This window comes from Leptonychotes weddellii, chromosome 13 (genome assembly GCF_054177405.1).
Source record: "Leptonychotes weddellii isolate Sample4059 chromosome 13, ASM5417740v2, whole genome shotgun sequence".
NCBI lineage: Eukaryota > Metazoa > Chordata > Mammalia > Carnivora > Phocidae > Leptonychotes > Leptonychotes weddellii.
In genome coordinates, this window is record NC_138381.1 from 76,936,690 (window position 1) to 76,955,747 (window position 19,058).

The 19,058-nt window shown below is 45.3% G+C and overlaps 1 protein-coding gene across 2 annotated transcripts in view; it reads right to left on the minus strand.

The window, feature by feature from the left end:
• CCDC92 (coiled-coil domain containing 92) overlaps nucleotides 1-19,058 on the minus strand; it is a 31,098-nt gene that overhangs the window by 3,524 nt on the left and 8,516 nt on the right. For both annotated transcript variants that reach the window (XM_006748678.3, XM_031019709.2), the window contains exons 2-3: nucleotides 958-1,104; nucleotides 309-350 (exon numbers count right to left, since the gene is read on the minus strand). In XM_006748678.3, coding sequence (XP_006748741.1) covers nucleotides 309-350; nucleotides 958-1,087 — 172 coding nt within the window. In that variant the 5' untranslated portion in view covers nucleotides 1,088-1,104. The remainder of the gene's footprint in view (nucleotides 1-308; nucleotides 351-957; nucleotides 1,105-19,058) is intronic.

Genomic DNA, 19,058 nt, shown 5'->3' on the forward strand with positions numbered 1-19,058 from the left:
GATTAGAGAAGGAAGACATTCACTGGAGAAATATCAAAGTCAAGAAAAGCATATAACAGACATTCCAAATATATGTGTCCATCAAAAGAAAATAAAACCACTCTTCCTTCCTACTCCACTGACAGCCCCTCATAACACCTCAGGGTCCAAATGTCCTTCCCATCTTTTCTTAGAAAGCTCTGGTCACACGTGCAACTCTTCCTAGCAATGTATTTTCTTCTAAATGTGTAGCTAATGAACAAATGGCACCAACATGTGCCACAACCAGAAATAATACCGCCATTCACTTTCCGGGAAGAAGTTCTTACCTGTCTGGTCCGAACTTTTGAGTGTCAGCTCATATGTTAAATCTAAAAAGGAAACCATATACATTAATTTTGTATGTTTGCAGTAGGTTTCAAAGTCTTCATCAGCTCTGAAAATGCAGAACCGATTCCCACGATCAGCCCGCAAATCCTGCCCAGACAGAGCAGGGCTTGGCCGCGTTAGCGGCAGGCGTGCAAATGGCAGGAGCCACCAGTGGCCACTGTCCCTCCTAGGGCTCAGAGAGACCCTCCTTCCCTAAGACACACCCCAGCATCTACAGTTAGCAAGCAGCTTGCTCTGTGTGTTACAGTTTGACGATCAGTTCCAAAATGCACTGTAAATCCTAACCATTGCATTTTGATCTTCTAAATCCTCAGTATGCCAAGAAATGACTTTGCAGCTTTACGCTTGGTGTGTGTTGATTAGGCAAAGAGGATGAGGGAAGACACTGGGATGGACTCCAGCGATGGTGGGGTTAACCGCATCAGAGAGAAGAGTGAAATCTCTTCTCGCTCCACTCCTGAGCAAGCCTGGCATGGCTTCTGAGCCGGCTTCTGTCTCAAACAGTCCCGACAACAGGTCCTGCTTTGCTCTACAGCCCCAGGTGGGCCTGGGGGCCCTGCTCCGGGGGTCGCGCGGGGCCCCTGGTACCTGTGCAGTGTTGCTGCAGCCGCCTGATCTCGGCGTGCAGCCCCTTGAGGGTGCTGGCGTGCTCCCGCTGAAGGAACAGGAGGTTCTTCTGGGCACTGTGCAACTGGTTCTCCAGGTTTGTGGCTGCCATGCTGACATCCAGATGGCCTGCGGGAAACACAGACCCTGGTGGCTATCTCTGACAGTGAGGGTTGCGGGTGGAAGACTGGAAGAGGGCGCTGCCTGCTGCCTGCCCTCCTTGGCTTTGGGGGGTGGCAGGCAGCATGAGGCCTGGCTCTGGAGGCAGAAGGGGTACATCAAACCTGGGTTCCCCGATTCCAAATCCTAGCCTTTCCACATGCCACATAGACTTCAATAGACTGTGACCAAAATTGCTAGATTGCCAAAGATTTCCCTGACAAGGTACACACTGACAGCTTCCTCACGGAAAGACCGAGCACCTGGGCAATGGGGTGAACGTTTCCTCAAAATGGTATTGAGAGACGGCCAAAGCAAGGAGGAGGAGGAAGAGGTGGGGAGAACTCCAGAAGGAAGTCCATGGATTTCACAGAGCTGAGAGGAGCCCCACATCTTTCTTTGGGAAAGGGCCATGTGGTGACTATGGGAAGCTGGAGTCTGTCCCCAAATCCTGCCTCCCCACCCACGGTGGCTTCTGTCATCAATCATCAGCTGCTCACTCAGGGCCTCAGATTCTCTGACTTTACTGTAACTCGAGAAATGTGGTGAAGTCAATTGGTCTTTCTGGAAAAGCTACCAAAGAAATTTAAGACGCCTTGCACAGCACTGAAAAATGCAAAGGACGAAATGTGGGTTATTTGCTTGTAAATTATTCTTGTAAATACAGAACCTCAGAGTGCATTTTTCCTCATTTGCTATGCCAAAGAGCCCTCCCAGAGGAACACTACTTCTCAAAGGGCTTCCGGTATGTGGATGGCTCTGGAGATGACCACACGCCCAGGTGCTGTCACCACACTGGGTGACACACCCCAGCTCTGGAGCTAAGGAAAGCTCATAACTGGAACTCAAGACATGCGTCTTCAGTCACACGGAAAAGCTTCCCATGATCTCCTCGGGCCACAGGCTTCACTTGAGGCAAGCTGAGGAAATAGAGTGTGAGAGGCAAGCCCGAGAGGGAGGGAGGGCGGGTAAGGGGAACAGGTACAGAGGAACAAAAGGACATTCGGCGGGGAGAGGGGCATGGTGCAGCGTCCAGTGGTGGTGTTGGCCGCTTTGCCCTGTCGGAGGGGGGGAAGGGGGTACAATTTGGCGAAGTGTGTCTGGAGCCTGGGAGCGTACCATCCCTCTGACTTCACGATTTCATTTCTAGGAATCGAGCGAAGGACAAGATTTACTTTTGTGTGAAAAGAGGTAGCCGTGACAATGGCCGTTACAGTGCAGTTCACAGAAAAGACCAGAAACAGAATCCAACAAGAGGGAACTTATTACAGTGATGGCTTCTAGAGAACAGAGATGAGATTTCCCAGGCCTTTAACTCGACTTCAAGCTGCAGCTGAGGCCAGGGTCGAGTTTCTGTCAGACAGAGCTTTTCCATGGGGAGCTGTGAGCAGCCTTGCAGTTTCCACCCTGAAGGCTTGTCTCTGCTGCAGCGCAGGTGCTCCTGTCCAGGTCCTGGGCCAGGCGGGGACTTCCACCTGGGATCCCAGGGCTCTGGAGAGCCCATGCTGCCTGGCCAGCTCGTGGTCTCGTGTTAGAGCAGGACACTAACATAGGAGTCAGCCATGACGAGTGGCGCAGGTGGGCTGGCCAGCGTGCTCCTGTGGCAAGGAGCCCCCTCTGACTTCCTGCTTAACGCTAACTTTAAGGCAGGCCTTGCTCAAAGAAAAGGGGAAACACTAAAATTTCAAAACAGTTTTGTCCAGCACTGATTGTACAAGATGAGATGTGCCCATAATCTACCAGAGCAGGCAGGGAGGGGAGTAAAAATAGGACCTCAGCGGCTACCCCGTTCTAATCATAGTGTGGTACATTTTATTTGTAACACATTTAAATCTGATTTAAAGAAGCATTCATATTCTAATTGCCTCAGTGGATCAGCAGCTTTGAATTGTACTAAATCTGTAATTTATTAGTTCACTGAGGCAAGTACAGAAATAAGAACGTGCCCTTGAAGCTTCCCATTGTCATGGGCAGATAGCCTCGGGAGAAACACAAAGTGAACAGGAAGACTATGAGTCTATAATGTGCAGAGCCAGCAAGGGAGCGTGGCGACTCTGTCTGGGGTCCCGACAGCGGGAAGGCAGGCGTTTTCAACCCCGTGGCACTTCACTGACTGGCGCTCTGTCCTTCTCTGCACTCTGTGCTGACGTAACAGGCCCAAGTGAGGAGAAGCTATTCACGCAGGGCACCCTCCAATTGTTGGGATACACAGCAACAGTGCAGGCCCACTTAGGCCTGAGGAAACGAGTCACATCTCCAAATGGCATTCAAGCTACTCAATTCTTTTCCCTCTGCTCAAAAGGCTGACAATATCACAGACTTCCTGATGACAAGGAGTTGCTATAGCCTAAAAGAAAGTGATGATTTCAATTTCTTATTCTTAGCTCTTGTGACATGCAATCACGGGTCATGACCTAATCCTTCCAGTAAATTGGCAAGAACGAAGTTACAGAAGCCTCCCGTTTAGGCCATGGAGACACAGCTGGGAGATGTGGCTAATCTGGAGGAAGAAATGAAGGTGGTCCTGAGAGGCTTAATTCAGAATCTCTAAGACACTCTGGGAGTCAGAGACACAAAGGAGCATTCAGGACTCATCCCTGAAAGGGTCAGCGTGATGGATGAAGGTAAAAATGCAGGGCGTCTACTACCCATGAATAATGCATCCTTCTTGAGTAAAGGCATTCACCCCGTCTCGACAGTGTGTCAACCAGTAATGGAGGCTGACACTCCCAGAGCACAGCTTGCACAACACTGCACTTTCTGTGTCAAAAGGGGCATATGCTACAAATTGTGGGCTCTTTGTATTGCCGCTTTTAGTCTTGAGGCAATCCAGTTTTGTTTCTAAGCGTCGCTGGGAGCTGTCAGCAACTTCACAGTTATTGGCTCGGCCAAAGGCAGTGCGGCCTGGACACTGGCCTCCTCTCCTCTCGGAGATGCTGTGCTTAGCTGCAGATGATGGGCTTCCAAGTGACTGGCATTCCAGGGCCCGGCCACGGCGGCGGTCAGAGGGCAGGAGCCCCGCCCACGGCGTGCACGGCTCTGCCAGCAAACTCGGGCCGAAGCAGTGGGCATGGGCATCCTGAAGGGAGACCTGCTGAATAGGCTACCTTGACCACGATTTGGAGGTTAAGCCACACATGCAGTTTTTCCTGTGGTAAATTCATTAGGTAGTAAATTTCTGTTAATTTGCAATTCACTCTACATGTTGGGAAAATTAATGCTTGACAAAGACCGTTCCAAATTCTAGAGAGGGGTTCTGGAGACCTGGCCAAGACTTCCTCCCGGCGCGGGGAGGGATGCTAACACCATTTCCTGGCAATAACACGCTTTTAATGAAGGTCCTTGGAGAGACGTCGGCCCTGACCTCACCGAGACTGCTCTGTGGCAGCACAAGGACAAATGGCCTATCGGTAGCTTGTTTCCAATTTTCATCCTAATTCAAAAGTAATGTTCTTTCCTCTCTTTCAGGGCATTAATGTATAAATGATGACATGATAATTTTATTTATGGGCCATCTCCACTTGTACAGGCACAAAGTGCTCTCCTATCACCTACGTCGTTTGTTCTCTGAACACTCCCCTGAGGAAAAACAGGAATATCCCATCGACAAGGGAAAACATAAATCAGAGAATGCTGCATCTGCGCCTTGCAGCTTCTCTGGGCCCTCAGGCTCTGTGGGCGAGAATCCTGAAGGCTGGGGTAGGTCTCAATTCCATGCAGAAAATCAGATGCTTTTCCAAACGTCCGCATCACATCTCGAATGCTCTGACCCAGAGGGGCAAATAAAGCAGGGGACCTCGCGGTGGCCTCTCAGCACGGGGAGCGTAGTGCTCCTCCAGCCGAGCCAGGCCCGGGCCACGTGACAGCCTGCACAGCACTGCTCACCGGAGCAGGATCCATGGGCTGAGCTCCAGGTTAGACAGACAATGACCAAAGGGCACTGCTGACCAGCCAGTATGGCAAAAAGGCTCACCAGCAAAGTTGTCCAGGAAGCTGGCTGGGGGCAGGGCACTCTGGGCCTAGCCGGAGCCCTTACGAAGCAGCTAAGCTAGCTTGGGAGAAAGAATAAGGTACACATAGCGTTGCATGTGTGCCCTGGTCCTTGGGGTTCAGGCGGATGCCCAATCCGAAAGCCAGGGCCATACTCCCTGTCTTCCTCTGGGGCTGACTCAGCAATGAGTCTGTGTGGGGTCAAAAGGCCGCATCTTGGCCCCGCTGCTGCTGCGGGGAGCAGCTCTGGTGCTACGATGGGGAGGAACCAAAGCCAGACTCGCTTTTGCCCCCTTTTAAACACATACCTTTTTCTTCAACATTCCTCCTAAGTGCACACACAGATCTTGCCTACGTTTTCATCTGCAGACAAAGTTGACCATCTTGCATCCCTGCGATGCTCTTGGGATCCAGCCCCCATTCCCAGAGGCCCAGCCTGCTCCGCCTTCCCTCCCCAGCCTTGCCCCACACCAGTCTCCCCCTGGACTCCATCAACACTGTTGTCCTCCCCCACCTCATCTGCCACACCCCTCCCCCAACACAGGGCCTTTGCACGCCTTTTCCCTCCATCTGGAATTCTCCTGGCAAACTACCTCCCACCCTCTTGCCTAATGAACTTCCATTCTTCCTTTACATCTGAACTCATGCATTACAGGCCGGCTTCAGATAATTTTACAATGCTTCCTAATGTTGCTGAGTGCAGGTCTCCATGAGAATTACATTGCATTAATCAAAAAGCATTACGGCAGCACTGATTTGAACATGAACTCATCCCATAATTCCTTGACATGCCAGAAGCAATATTTTAAAGTGTACCTGTCCACATTTCTTAGACTAGAAGCAATGGAGTGTCTTTGATGGGAAAGGGTCCCACCATTTAAAAATGGGAAACTTCTTTGTTCGTGGGCAATCAAAAGCAGACTTATCTTTTCACTCAACACAAAGCCTGTGGAACTAGGCTAATAATTTTAGAATCTGAAAAAATAGCCCACTAGCACTCACGTGGTAGCTGTGAATTAGTTATAAGAAGCTATTTCAGCTTCTAGTCATGAATAAGTTATAACCTATTCATGTTAGGTTCCCTCATGCCACGAGCAATCAGAACAGCTGCGGTCTGTCCGTGCCTTTGGCAAGGCCTGTGACCTGACAGGAGCCACCTGGCCCTGAACAGGCTGTGGCATCCCAGTGTTCTGTGACAAGGACCTCTGTGGCCTTCTCCTGGGGACTCCGTGTGCTGCTCTCCTATGGGTCTTAGAATATAGGCATTGCCATGGAGAAAATGGAGGTTGACTGAGGAGGGCAAAGTCAGCAAGTGTGGACGTTCAATGTGAGAGGATTTCTAGCAGGGAGGTGGTTTTCTAGGCAGATTCCTGGACTCAAGAAGTTGAGGGTGGAGGAAACCTTCAAAATCAGCTAGCTATTCCAACCCCTCTTTATTTCAAGAAACTGAGGCCCAAAGATTTGCTGAACACAGTGGGATAAACAAGACCAGAACAGACAAGCTCTTGAGGAGACAGACTATGTCTGGGATTAAATCTGAACCCCATCTTGTCACCTAAATCACCGCAATATCTAACTCATAGGGTTGTTTCAAGAGCGAAACGCAATCACGTACAGTGTCTGGGTACAGCAAGTGCTGTTAGCTATAGCTAAATGGGAGCTGTAAATGTTATAAATGTTAGCTATATTGTTTTCATGTAAATACTGGCCCACAGTTATGCAAACATACTCCCAAGTTGCTTACTGAGTCCCACCTTCCAGTATTTCCAGAACATCATCTAAGTATGGAAATGAGCTAGCAAAGAAATTCTAGTTACCTCCAAAGAGAGAAACATAAAAGGAAACAGAAGCATTTTCTGCTGGCCTTTATCTTCCATTTGCACTGGAGAGAAGCATTCGCGCAGAGAATAAAGAGGTAGGCAGAGCACGGCACCCTCAGGGACAGTAAAGCCTACTTCTTACTTAGAAATACAATCTGAAATGCTCTACAAGAAGCTAAAAAAGGTCCAAGGCTAATTAGGCCATCAACTCTCAATCCAAAATACCTGCTTTTAGGAAAGAAAACCGTCTCTGAAAATGAATACTGACATTAATCTGAATTCAGAACAATCCTGGATAAAAAACTCTTTTAAGTTGTAGGACCTGACTATTTCTACTTGTACGTGTATTTAAGAAATTCAACTAGTAAGTTATTTAAGAATCCCCAAGAATTAGGGCACCAAGAAAAAGGACATCATTTCCAGGGAGCATAAGCATTCAACAACCACTCCAGAAATATTTTGGTAAAGAGAATGAACACCTTGACAAAGTGGAAGCAAAAAGGGGCACCTGGGGGGCACGTGGGTGGCTTAGTCGGTTGAGCATCCAACTCTTGATTTCCACTCAGGTCATGACCTCGGGGTTGTGAAACCAAGCCCTACATTGGGCTCTGCGCTTGGTGTGGAGTCTGCTTGGGATTCTCTCTCCCTCTCCCCCTTCCACCAAGCACTCATGCTCTCTCCTTCTAAATAAAATCTTTAAAAAAAAACCCCAAAACAAAGCAGAAGCAAAAAAATGTTGAAAACAAAAGGTGCAATTGTTTTTTAAAGTGACAGAAAATCTTTATTGATCATTCTTAGAGAATTAGGTTTTTTAAAAGATTTATTTAGGGGTGCCTGGGTGGCTCAGTCGGTTAAGTGTCTGCCTTCAGCGCAGGTCATGATCCCAGGGTCCTGGGATTGAGCCCCATGTCGGGCTCTCTGCTCAGCGGGGAGCCTGCTTCTCCCTCCCCCTCTGCCTGCCGCTCCCCCTGCTTGTGCACTTGCTCGCTCTCTCTCTCAAATAAATAAATAAATCTTTAAAAAAATAAAATTTTAAAAAAGATTTATTTATTTTAGAGAAAGCGCAAGCATGAGGGGCAGAGCAGATGATGGAGAGTCTCGAGCTAGGTAGGTGGCACATCTTTTTTAAATGGGCATGTCCCTAAAAGCTAAGAGGAAAACTCCAGTAGAAAGCAAAGAAAAAAAAAAAAGAAAAGCATCTTTTTTTGCAAGATAACCATCTCACAAAGTAATCTGAATGTCTGCTGATAAGAGGTTAGCATGGTGCATGCAAACTCTGAGATTATCACAAATGATCATGTAGATGTGTACTTATCGACAAGGAAATATTTTATGATAAGTCAAAAAAGTGTATTAAAAGCTGTATATTTAATGTCATATTTTTGTCTATATAAGTAGAGACAACATCTAGAAGGATATACAACAAAGTGTTAAAAGCATTTATCTCTAGATGGTGGATTGTGGATGATTTTTACTTTTTAAAAATTCTATTTTGATACTCCCTAAAGCTGCTTTAATGATAAATGTATATTAGTTTAGAGTCAGAAAAAAATTATAAAGCAATTTCTCTTAAAAAAAGATAATCACTAACTATCCACTAGCAAAGTAGTATCACGTGTTTTAGTTATTTTTTTCCAGGGTAGTCTTGGGTTGCTAGAATTGTGACTAGTTTACCAGAACCAAGAATAATGAACGGGAAGGCCATTTTTACAAAAGCAACAATTCGGGTGCCCCCAAGACATGCAGACAATGATCACGATGAGCACTTGAGTACCTCCCTGCTCCCATGCATTACGCATTCCTGTAATCCTCTGACATTATCCATCATAAAATACAAGGCCCGTCAACAATTCTTTAGACACTGACAGCCATTTCCTCCTGAAAGCATGTACAGCCTAGCATTAAAGTTGTAATAGATGTGATTAGAGAGATTGGCAATTAGACACGGGAATGTGATACGTGGCTGTCTGGGAAGTCTGCCGTCACTAGGGGCCTCCATGATGGATTTATTAACCAAGTTTCTCTGCAGTCCGATTATCTCATACTTTAAGAGTTTCCGTTTGGCTTCTATTTAAAAACCACGTCATGTATCTACACCCTGGTAGGGGCTCAGCCCCTCCACTCGAAAACATCTCAGGAAGAAGCAAGTCTGTGTTTCAGATTGTCTGAGAGTCTCTAAGCAGGCAGATGCATGAGCTCCATGGTCTGCAATCACATGGTACTTTCTGGGAGTGCCCTGGGCCTCCGAGAACATTGGGCCACTTAATAGCCAGAATGCCTACACTCTGTGGCAGGCACACCAGCACCCCCATCTCCTGGCTGGGGGCGGGGTGGAGTCGATATCCAGACACAATGCTGGTAGAGACTCAGCTCAGCACTTTCTACTTCAAAGAGAAAAGTCTTAAAGAGAAGTTGCCTCTAGGGAAATAGATGGCCACATGGTGGCTCTGCTTGGCCCTTCTGCTCTCCCTACGTCTTCCTCCTGTCCTTCCGCACAGCATCCAGGATGACTGCCCTCTGGGCTCCACCCCAGTAGCCTCATTTCAGAAACTAGAGATGAAAACATTCACAACTCAATAGCAATGCCACTTGTGAACTTCTAATAAGCTTGTCATTTACCAAGATGGTCCTAAGCCAACAATTTCGGGACATATAAATCTCCCAACTTAACACACACACAGTTCTACCTAGTGATATTTTCCTTTAAATGGAAGGGAAAATAAGCAGGTCATATCTGATTAGTGTTTCCATTTCTACACTGTGATTACTGCAGATTTTAATTGTCTACTGATTGATAACCTAAAAGATGTAGTGATCCAAATGCAGACTGCCTTTTCACAATAATGAAATAGGAGAGTCTCCTTAAATCTTAGCACTTGGTGACCACAATCTAAATTGTATGTCCTAGGCTGAGAAGATGTGTTCACTTGCTTTAAAAATCTCTCAATATGGTTTGCTAAACAGATGAACCATTTCAACTGATTTAACTGATAGGGCTTCCTTTATCCATCCTGTGGACCTACCTAATTATAGTGTAGGTTTCAAGGAAAAAAAGGTATTATTAACTGAAGCTCTATGCACTTTAATTTAGCCAAACTTTTCCTTTATTGCTTATAAAAGGTAAAACAGTCAATTGTTTCACTAGTGCTAATAAAACATATTTAGCTAAACCCTTATGGGGCACCTGGGAAGATTATCACTTACAGAAAAAAGAGACCTTATCCTTGTGATTTAGGTGGAAGAGCTCTGCCCATTTCCAGTTACGTCATCTTGGACAGCTTCGTAATTTAGCTCGGCAATCAAGCCAAAAAGAGTCACCTCCTCTGACTTGCCCTTCTGCAAAATGGGTCCACACTAACTTTTCAGAAGTGTTTAAACAGGGAAAACAGTAGAGATCTTCAAAATTATTAAAATATCCTAACAATAGTCAATTCAGTAACCAAAGTCACAGTGGCCAGGCATTTAATTTCAGTAATTACATATCCTCTGATAATCATGAATAAAATATTTGTTTTTATTGGACACTTATTTCTATGGAATAACATAGCTTGAGTACCAATAATTTGAAAAGAAGATAAACTTAGTCTTTTAAGGAGGCATTTACCTAGAGCTTCATTACCTATCACTTTTTTTGGATGGCTTCAGCATGTCCACCTACGGCCACATGACCCTTTGACTCTCCATCCTGTGATCTGACAGTCCTGACCTGAGATTACTCAGTTCCTTCAAAGTTTCCTTTCCGTGAGCTTCCTGTGTGTGCTGAATGAATGAGGCACATTTCCTGGTGGCATTTCAGGCTGACTCCCATAAAGTTCTTTCTGCTCACAATGAGTCTTTATTATGTCAGGGCACGAGAGAACTCCCAGGATCCCACATCTTCAATAAATTGTGCAGGAGGTTCCAGAGAAGAGGAAAACTCTTCCTTGAAACGTGGATCCATGGAGAAGGTCTGTCACTTCTTCAATAAATTGCGCAGGAGGTTCCAGAGAAGAGGAAAACTCTTCCTTGAAACGTGGATCCATGGAGAAGGTCTGTCACTTCAACAGGCAACGCTGAGAGCCACATGTAGCTGATGAGCTTGAGGGGGCTGCCAGGTGCCGTGCGTGCCATCTTAGGGCTCGTCTTTGCAACCTAATTTGGATCATACTAGATAGATGAGCCATCAGTACATTAGCCCAGTGGAAATAAAGGAAAACAAAGAGAAGTAAAGTAAGAGGCAGGGCAGCTGTATTTCATAGATGAGCTATCAGCTGTTGGAGGAAAGCAGAAGAAATCGGGGAAAGCAAACATCACTGTGTCCTGTAAGGAATTTCCAAAGAATGGAGCGCAGTTCAGTATTCTCTTACTCTTACTGACCTTTACCTTTTAAAGATCATGATTCTTTTATACACTTTTGTCACTTTTTCCATTTGTACAATGGTCTTTTGTTGTTGTTTTCATCTTGTATCTGACCCCGTGCTCCCACGATGGGGTTAACTAGAATCTTGGTTCATGACACATTCTTTCAGGGCCCACTTTTATTTAAGTACTTTTAATAATAAGCACCTGATGTATCCACATCTTTGGAAATCAGCAATTTTGGTTTAGAGTGCCCAGATTTTCCATTTGAAGTCCCAAATTCTTAGGTTGGGTGTTTCAGCGTCTTCTGGTTGCTCCAACTCTGGTTAAAGTCTGTGGGTCAGTTGGGAGCCTGGGGGATTTGTTTTTCCTCCTGCTTTGCATCCTGGGCAGGACGGTCTCCTCCAGTCCTGCAGGTGGACACTTCTCTCGCTGGGTGTGGGGGAGCATGGGGCAGCTTCCACCTCAGTGAGACAGCTGCTACGTTGTGCCCCACGATGCTTCTCAGCCGGCTCTGCCCTGGCTTCTCTGGGGTTTGGCCACTGCAGTTTACAGTGTGCTGATGGTGATGGTGTTGGATGACAATCTGTCTCGGCCCTAACCCAGTCTTGGGGTCAGTCCAAGCCATCTGGGCAAGAAAATACTCAAAGACATTTTTTAGTCATGAGAAGCTGAAAATCATTCATCAATCTTAGTAATTATGGTTATTACTGACCAAGTGTCAATGCGCCAGGCTCACAGGTAGATAATCATTTAATTATTGAAACTATTATCCAAGATAGGTATGATTATCCCCATTTTTTAAGAGATGAGGGCTCAGAGGACTAAGACACTTGCCTCGATTTACAAGCACAGTGTATGAGCTCAATGCAAATCTGTTTCCAAGGGGGACATCTGGGACGCCTGGGTGGCTTAGTCGGTTAAGCGTCTGCCTTCGGCTCAGGTCATGATCTCAGGATCTTGGGATCGAGCCCCACATTGGGCTCCCTGCTCCATGGGAAGCCTACTTTTCCCTCTCCCACTCCCCCTCTGCTTGTGTTCCCTCTCTCTCTCTAATAAAATATTTAAAAAAAACACCCAAAAACCAAACAACAGAAACAACAAAGGGGACATCTTCTCTGCTTGGGTCCTTCCCGGTGCTCTCCTCCAATTCCAGTGTGTGGTGTTTGGAACCAGAAGGTCTCATGTTAGCTCTGGGAGAAGGTGAGCGTCCTGGCTGTTCGCGTGCACCGTGGAACTTCAATCCCTGTGGCCGCTACAGACTGCCGCCCATCTGGCGGAGCAGGTGCTAGGCACTGTGCTGAGCGCCACCCATGCGGTGCCTCACCAGGTCCTCTTGACAGCCCTGTGGGGTGGGTCCTTACTATCTTCCCAACTGTACGCGCTGGGAAAGAGGCACAGACAGCTTAGATGATCTGCTCTATGGAGGTCACACATCACCCTGGTATTATTTTGCTGCTTTGTATCTCCCTCTTTTCTTTCCAAGGAGGGAGTTGTGCTAATACAGGCCTACATTTTTAGACAGGAAAGACGTAGCCCTTGGCTCAGAATTTCTTTTCACTGAATCTTAAAGCATCCTGTGACAAGATTTTACCAAGGCATAACCTCCTCTATCGGTTGCAGTCCTATGGAAGGTGGACTGCCTAGACGAGCTCTAGTCATCTATGGGCCCCAGCGACATAGCAGGGTAGGAATTAACCCCCACATGGCCACGGTTTGAATCCTAGCCCTGTCTCGCATTAACTATGCAACTTTGGACAAGTTATGTCTAGTCCCTGTGCCTCACTCTCCTTATCTGTGAAATGGGATAGCAGTACCCACTTTATCAGGGTCACCATGAAAATGAAATGAGCTCCTCTGAAGAGGCGCTAACCAACAGAACCTAGGGCGACGATTCAAACAGTCTGCTCTCTGCTGTCCAGTAGAGCGGTCACTAGCCACACTGAGCACTTGAAATGTAGCTAGGAGGTCTGAGAAGCACATTTTCCCCCTTGTATTTATTCTGATTTGAATTAATTCAAATTTAAATAGCTCCACATGGCCGGGGGCTACCATACCGGGCAGCAGAGATGTAAAGCGTTCAGAACCACACCTAGAACTGTGGGCTTGCTGCAATGCGGAGAATCACCCAAACACGTTTCCTGGGCGCCCACAGACACCGTTACAGGCCTGTTCTCACTTTGCAACTGCAAGAATGATTTACTAGTTTCATGCTAACTGCCATCACCATCGCACTATCTCATTTTCTGTCTCCCTAGCATTTATCACTACCTACAATTTGGTCATTTATTTATCTTTCCTACATTACCAGAATGTAAACTCCATGGGAACAAGGGCCTTTCTCTCTGTTCCCTGCTATATCACTTAGCACCTAGAATAATGGATGCCTTCCTCTAGTAATCTGAGCTGGCCCTTTGGGAAAGGGTTCCCTATAGCTGGGAATTAGTGGTGCTCTCAGCCAATCTTTGGTCTGACACCCTCCCCTGTTAGGTCATGTATTTTGTACTGGTGAGGTGAGAGGATGTGGAAATATTTATCCAATTGGCATGGGAATAAGGCAAAGGCAAAGGAGGGAAGGATAGCCAGTTCATGCATGCCTTTGGGAAATCTCTCAAATAAAAAGACCCAAAAACTATCAGGCCACATAAAAATGAAAAGTTTAATTTCAGTGGGAGGGAAAGTGTGGGCATGTTCAAGATATTCTGAGTTTGTGACATACTGGATCTTGTTGGGGCAGCTTATTTACATGTGGAAAAGTTATTTCTGTTATGAGCCAACCATATCAATCCTTGGTGCTGACGCACCAGGATGTGGCTATGCCACGTGCAAATCAAGGGCTTAGTTCACGTTGGAGGAAATTCTCAGTGGAGTCAGAGACTCGGAAATGAGGAAACACACATGCCAAGCTCCGAAGAAGCTTTTCCTGGTTCTTGACATGAGAAAAACGTGGACAATGCAGCAAATTCTCTGTAAAGCTGACTCTATTCCATTCACAGGACAATTCTTTATTTCTACTGTCGGATTTCCCAATTCAAAAATGTACTGTTACAGGAGTTCTGAAAGCCTGGGAATCACTCGAATCACCAAGAGGTTATGGCGAGCAGCTGGACATCATCACTGGTTTTGTTTTTTATCTTTTGAAGTTGATAAGGCCTGTTAGAATAGGCCAAGCAACCCATCCTCCGTTTAAAACGTGTGCCTAGAGGTTAAATACCAAGCCAGCATATGCTCCTTGGTGCCCACTGTGTACTCAGTCTTATGCCTACAATTTACTGGGGTTGTGAGACTCAGCCTCTCAAGTACAAAGAAAACTAAGTATAATGAAATCCTCATGAGGTATATGCCAAGTACAGGGACCAGGGGAGGGGTAATGGGCATGAAGATTCGCCTGCCACAGTGCCTGAAGTGCTTTCTGATTACCTGCCTGTCTCCCACACGAGGCTGTATAAATCCCTGGAGGCAGGGTCCCAGTCATTTGAGCATTCCCAGGACCGTCTGCGCTGCCAGGCACGTGGGGGAACCTGGTGAGCGCTGAGAGGGGAAGGGCTGCCGGGGCAGAGATGGTTTTGTTTTGCAGAGGGACCAGGTTCACACAAGAGAGGGTGTTTCTGGTGAGGTAAACATGGAGTCTTAAGAGTAGCAGTGAGGCCATGTTGAACATGGAAAGAACATTCTGGGGAATGGTAGAAAATCAGGTTAGACAGAAAAGCCAGGGTTGGATTTCAGTTGCTTATTAAAAGACACTCAGAAAAATGGAGATGGAAGAAGAGAGAGAAAATGGGGGGAAAACTGAGGTTTTATCCAACAGAGACAAAACCTGGACTGAAGAATGTTTAGTCTGGTGGGGTAGGATTATGGAAGGCAAGAGCCTTGACAGCACATCCCCCTGCTCTGGGGAAATGGGGTCACAGAGAACCACCTGCACAGAGTGCTTTCAATGCCTTGCACCAAGCTATGCCCTTTCTACTCACTCTAAGGAGTAGACACTATTATCCTCATTTTACACATTAACAAACAAGCTTCAACAGGTTCAATAACTTCCTTGAAGTCACAGCTAGCAAGTGGCAGGGCTGGGCTTCATCCCCAACTGGACAACTTCAAGGCCACGCCCTTAGCCGCAGACTGTGCTGCCTGGCCCAGATAAAGGCGACAACCCATGAATGCTTCAAAGTGCATGCCCTGCAGAGGCAGAATCATTTGCCCCATGTTCCATTTGTTCAAAGTCCTCTCTTGCCCTTTTCTTTCCCCATATTTTAAGTTTTAAGCTTCTTGGGTCTATTCTTTTTTTGCTTGATGCTAACTAGAAGTCCAGTGCTTATTCTTGAGGATGCTGCTCATTAAAAATAAAAAATCTCAGAATAAGAGAAAATATTTCTTTCCTCCTACAGCTGCAGAAAAGCAGACACTCCTTTGTGTCTGGGTTAAGAAGCTAGTTCTTTTAAAGAACTACGGTCGTACTCTGCTCTCCTGTGTGGAAATGTATACTTTCGTTTCACCACCAAACAAGTATTTTAAGACATCTGGACTTTAGAGATTATTGCTAATTCACTCAAAATATAACCTTTGATTTCTAAAAGTTTGCTTTTCTAATTGGTTGCCTTAAAACTTATTGTTTTATTTAAAATATTTTATTTGAGAGAGAGCGAGAGAGTGAGAGTGAGCATGAGCAGGGGGGAGGGGCAGAGGGTGAGGGAGAAGCAGACTCCCCACTGAAGAGGGAGCCTGATGTGGGGCTCAATCCCAGGACCCTGAGATCATGACCTGAGCTAAAGGCAGATGCTTAACCGACTGAGCCACCCAGGCACCCGATAATTTATTATTTTAATAATATAATTTAAAGTGACATTTCTTATGTGAAGATATAGAAACCTTTAAGGTTTCCTGGTTAGAGAGGAGCCTGGGATTTCTCTCTTCCTACAGAAGATTAAAATAAATTAGACAATGAAAAATTCCTTATTCGGATGGAGTTTGTGTGTGTCCATCCAAATCAACCACCAGTGCCACACTCAGATGGATTTTTAAATAGAATGGGGAGTAGAAGAGGGTGCATCCTTGCTGAGGCAAGTATAACCCAGCAAAGAGTGGGAGGAGTGGTACCCATTTGGGTCTTGGGGAAGAGCTGGCCTGTTTCTGCAATCTGACTCTAACCTGCTCTCCACAAGCAGCTTTTTTGTCAGAGAATCTACACGGTCATTGTTCTTGTGGCTGACATACATACATATATGTGTGTGTACGTATATATATACACACATACACATATATATACACATATATTCCAAGATACGTATATATATAATACATATATTTCAAAAAATAATTGGAATTCATGCGTGAATGTTATTATTTGAGACAACTGTAAGCAGTCAGAATTAAAGGAAGAACGCAGGGAATTCCATCCTCTTGATTAACTCCATTTGGGAGTGTGACCCAGTGAGAGCAGTGGTTCTCGTCGGGCACTTGTGCCCCCAGGGTGGATATTTGGGGTTGTCACAATCAGGGAAGGGGCATGTCTGGCATCTAGTGGGTAGAGGTCAGGCATGCTGCAAAACGGCTTACAATGCACAGGACAGCCTTCACAACAGAGAATGATGCAGCTCGAAATAGCAGTACTGTGGTTGAAAAGCCCTGGGCTCATCAATCTAATTGGAGGCAGGCCTTTTTTCTCTTTTGACTTGAGGTTTACTCCACTCTCCTTAGGTTTCCTGGATTGCCAGTAAACTGTGGTTGGATGGAGCTCTCAGGAGGGACAAGCTCCAGCCATGTGCGGCGTTCTCCCCGCAACAAGCTGCTGACCCTGGAGGAAAGGGCCTCTGTTTGAAAGGGCTTCTCCCCCACATATGAAGCTCCTGGCGAGGAGTGGGTGCAGGAAGGTGCTGCTATACCCCCCTCACCATGCTGGCCAGAAATATGTGCACTTCCTTTCTTTTGTTTGCAAGAAAAGGGCAGCATGAAAACTTCAATTTGCTTAAGACTATAAATAATGTTCCTCCCTTTATTTGACAGTCTAAAATGTTGTCTTTTCCTACAAATGCGTAAGTGACCTGAGAAACGGAGAGGATGAATGTGAGAGATTTCTGGAACCCCAAAGAGGGACTCCAGTACTATAATTATAAAAGTGGTATTTTAAGAGATGATAAATGGGTATATCAAAGTTGACCCAATATACACTTTCCATGGGAGTCCTTTGATCTAGAACAGTTAATGAATCTCCAGGAAATTTTGATGTTTAAAGGCTTTAACATTTTGAATGCAAAGGAATTCTTTTTAAGGAGACCACTAAATAGTATATATGAATCTTAAAAGGATTTTAAGGACTCCAAATAAATTTATAAAATAATGCCAAAACTCCTAATATATTATGTGTACTAGCACTTTAAGAAAAGCTTTCCAGGCTGGGAAAAATGAAAGAACAGGCTCCATGATCACCAGGAAATGCTGTTTATAAAAAGAGCTATAATTTAAACTTTGTTATTTGCACAAATGTATTGGGGAAACTAAAGAAATTAGTGTTGAGCTGGTAAATCTGAAAATGGTTTTCTACTTGGAAAAGGTCTCTTCCAAAGTAAAAGCAATTGGGTTATAAGAATCCCAGTTTAGAAATAAAATTTAAAGATACAGGTACAAATTGAAAAGCTATCTCTTTTGAAAAGCCTCTATATTAAGAGCAAGAATGAAAGTATTTCAATATAACATGGAAGGCTGCATAACAGAATTAAATTATTCAAACGCCCTTAGTACTCTTGAGGCAAATCCTCTCACACACTGTTTTGTGAATTTGGGGATGTAAAGGAAGGTCCTATTTTTCTCAGTGGGGGCATATAAAGTATCACACTTTATTCTTTCCATAAAGCAAGCACCTCTCTCTGAGTACCTCTGAGCCAGGTACCAGGAAGGACACTGGAATACACCAATGAATAAAACAGATACAAATCCTGCTGTCACAGAGCCAACACGCTAGAGCGGGGAGGAACAGACAACCCTACATATACTAATTCATACAGAAAAGTAGGATTTTTGCACAAAGGCTAAATTGTACTTCATAAATCCCTTACACTTGCCTTACTGATAAGCTCATGGTTATCCACATCATAAGAGTCGGTAAATCTAAATGTGAGTGTGCAACTGGTAACTACAATTTAAGAAACTAGTATAATTTATTTTTTTAAAATCTTAGACAATATTACTTATTATGCTAACTTATAAAGTTACTCCACTTCTGGGGCACCTGGGTGGTCCAGCCAGTTAAGCGTCTGCCTTTGGCTCAGATCATGATCCCAGGGTCCTGGAATTGAGCCCTACATTGGGCTCCTTGCTCAGCGGGAAGTCTGCTTCTCCCTCTGCCCCTCTCCCCGCCCCCACTTGTGCTCTCTGCTCTCTTCCTCAAATAAATAAAATCTTTAAAAAAAAAAAAATTACTCCACTTCCATTAGCTGAGTAATGTTTTAAAATACCATATTTCTCTGACAAATTCTTAGTCAACAATTGCATTATTCTTTAATGTAAATTGTCTATATTTTCCAAAATCTCTAATTCCTTTTGGACTAGAAGAGCACTGAGGTAATTAGTTAATAATCTATATTTACCTAAAGACATGTAAAGAAACTAAAATTCACATGGGAAAAACCGTATCTTATCTCCTCACAACCCCCGTGGGTCATCTGCTGGGTACTTTTTTTTTTAAGGTTTATTTTTTTATTTCTGAAGGGCGGAGGGGGGTGCGCAGAGGGAGAGAATCTCAAGCAGATTCCTCACTGAGCACAGAGCTGGATGCACGGC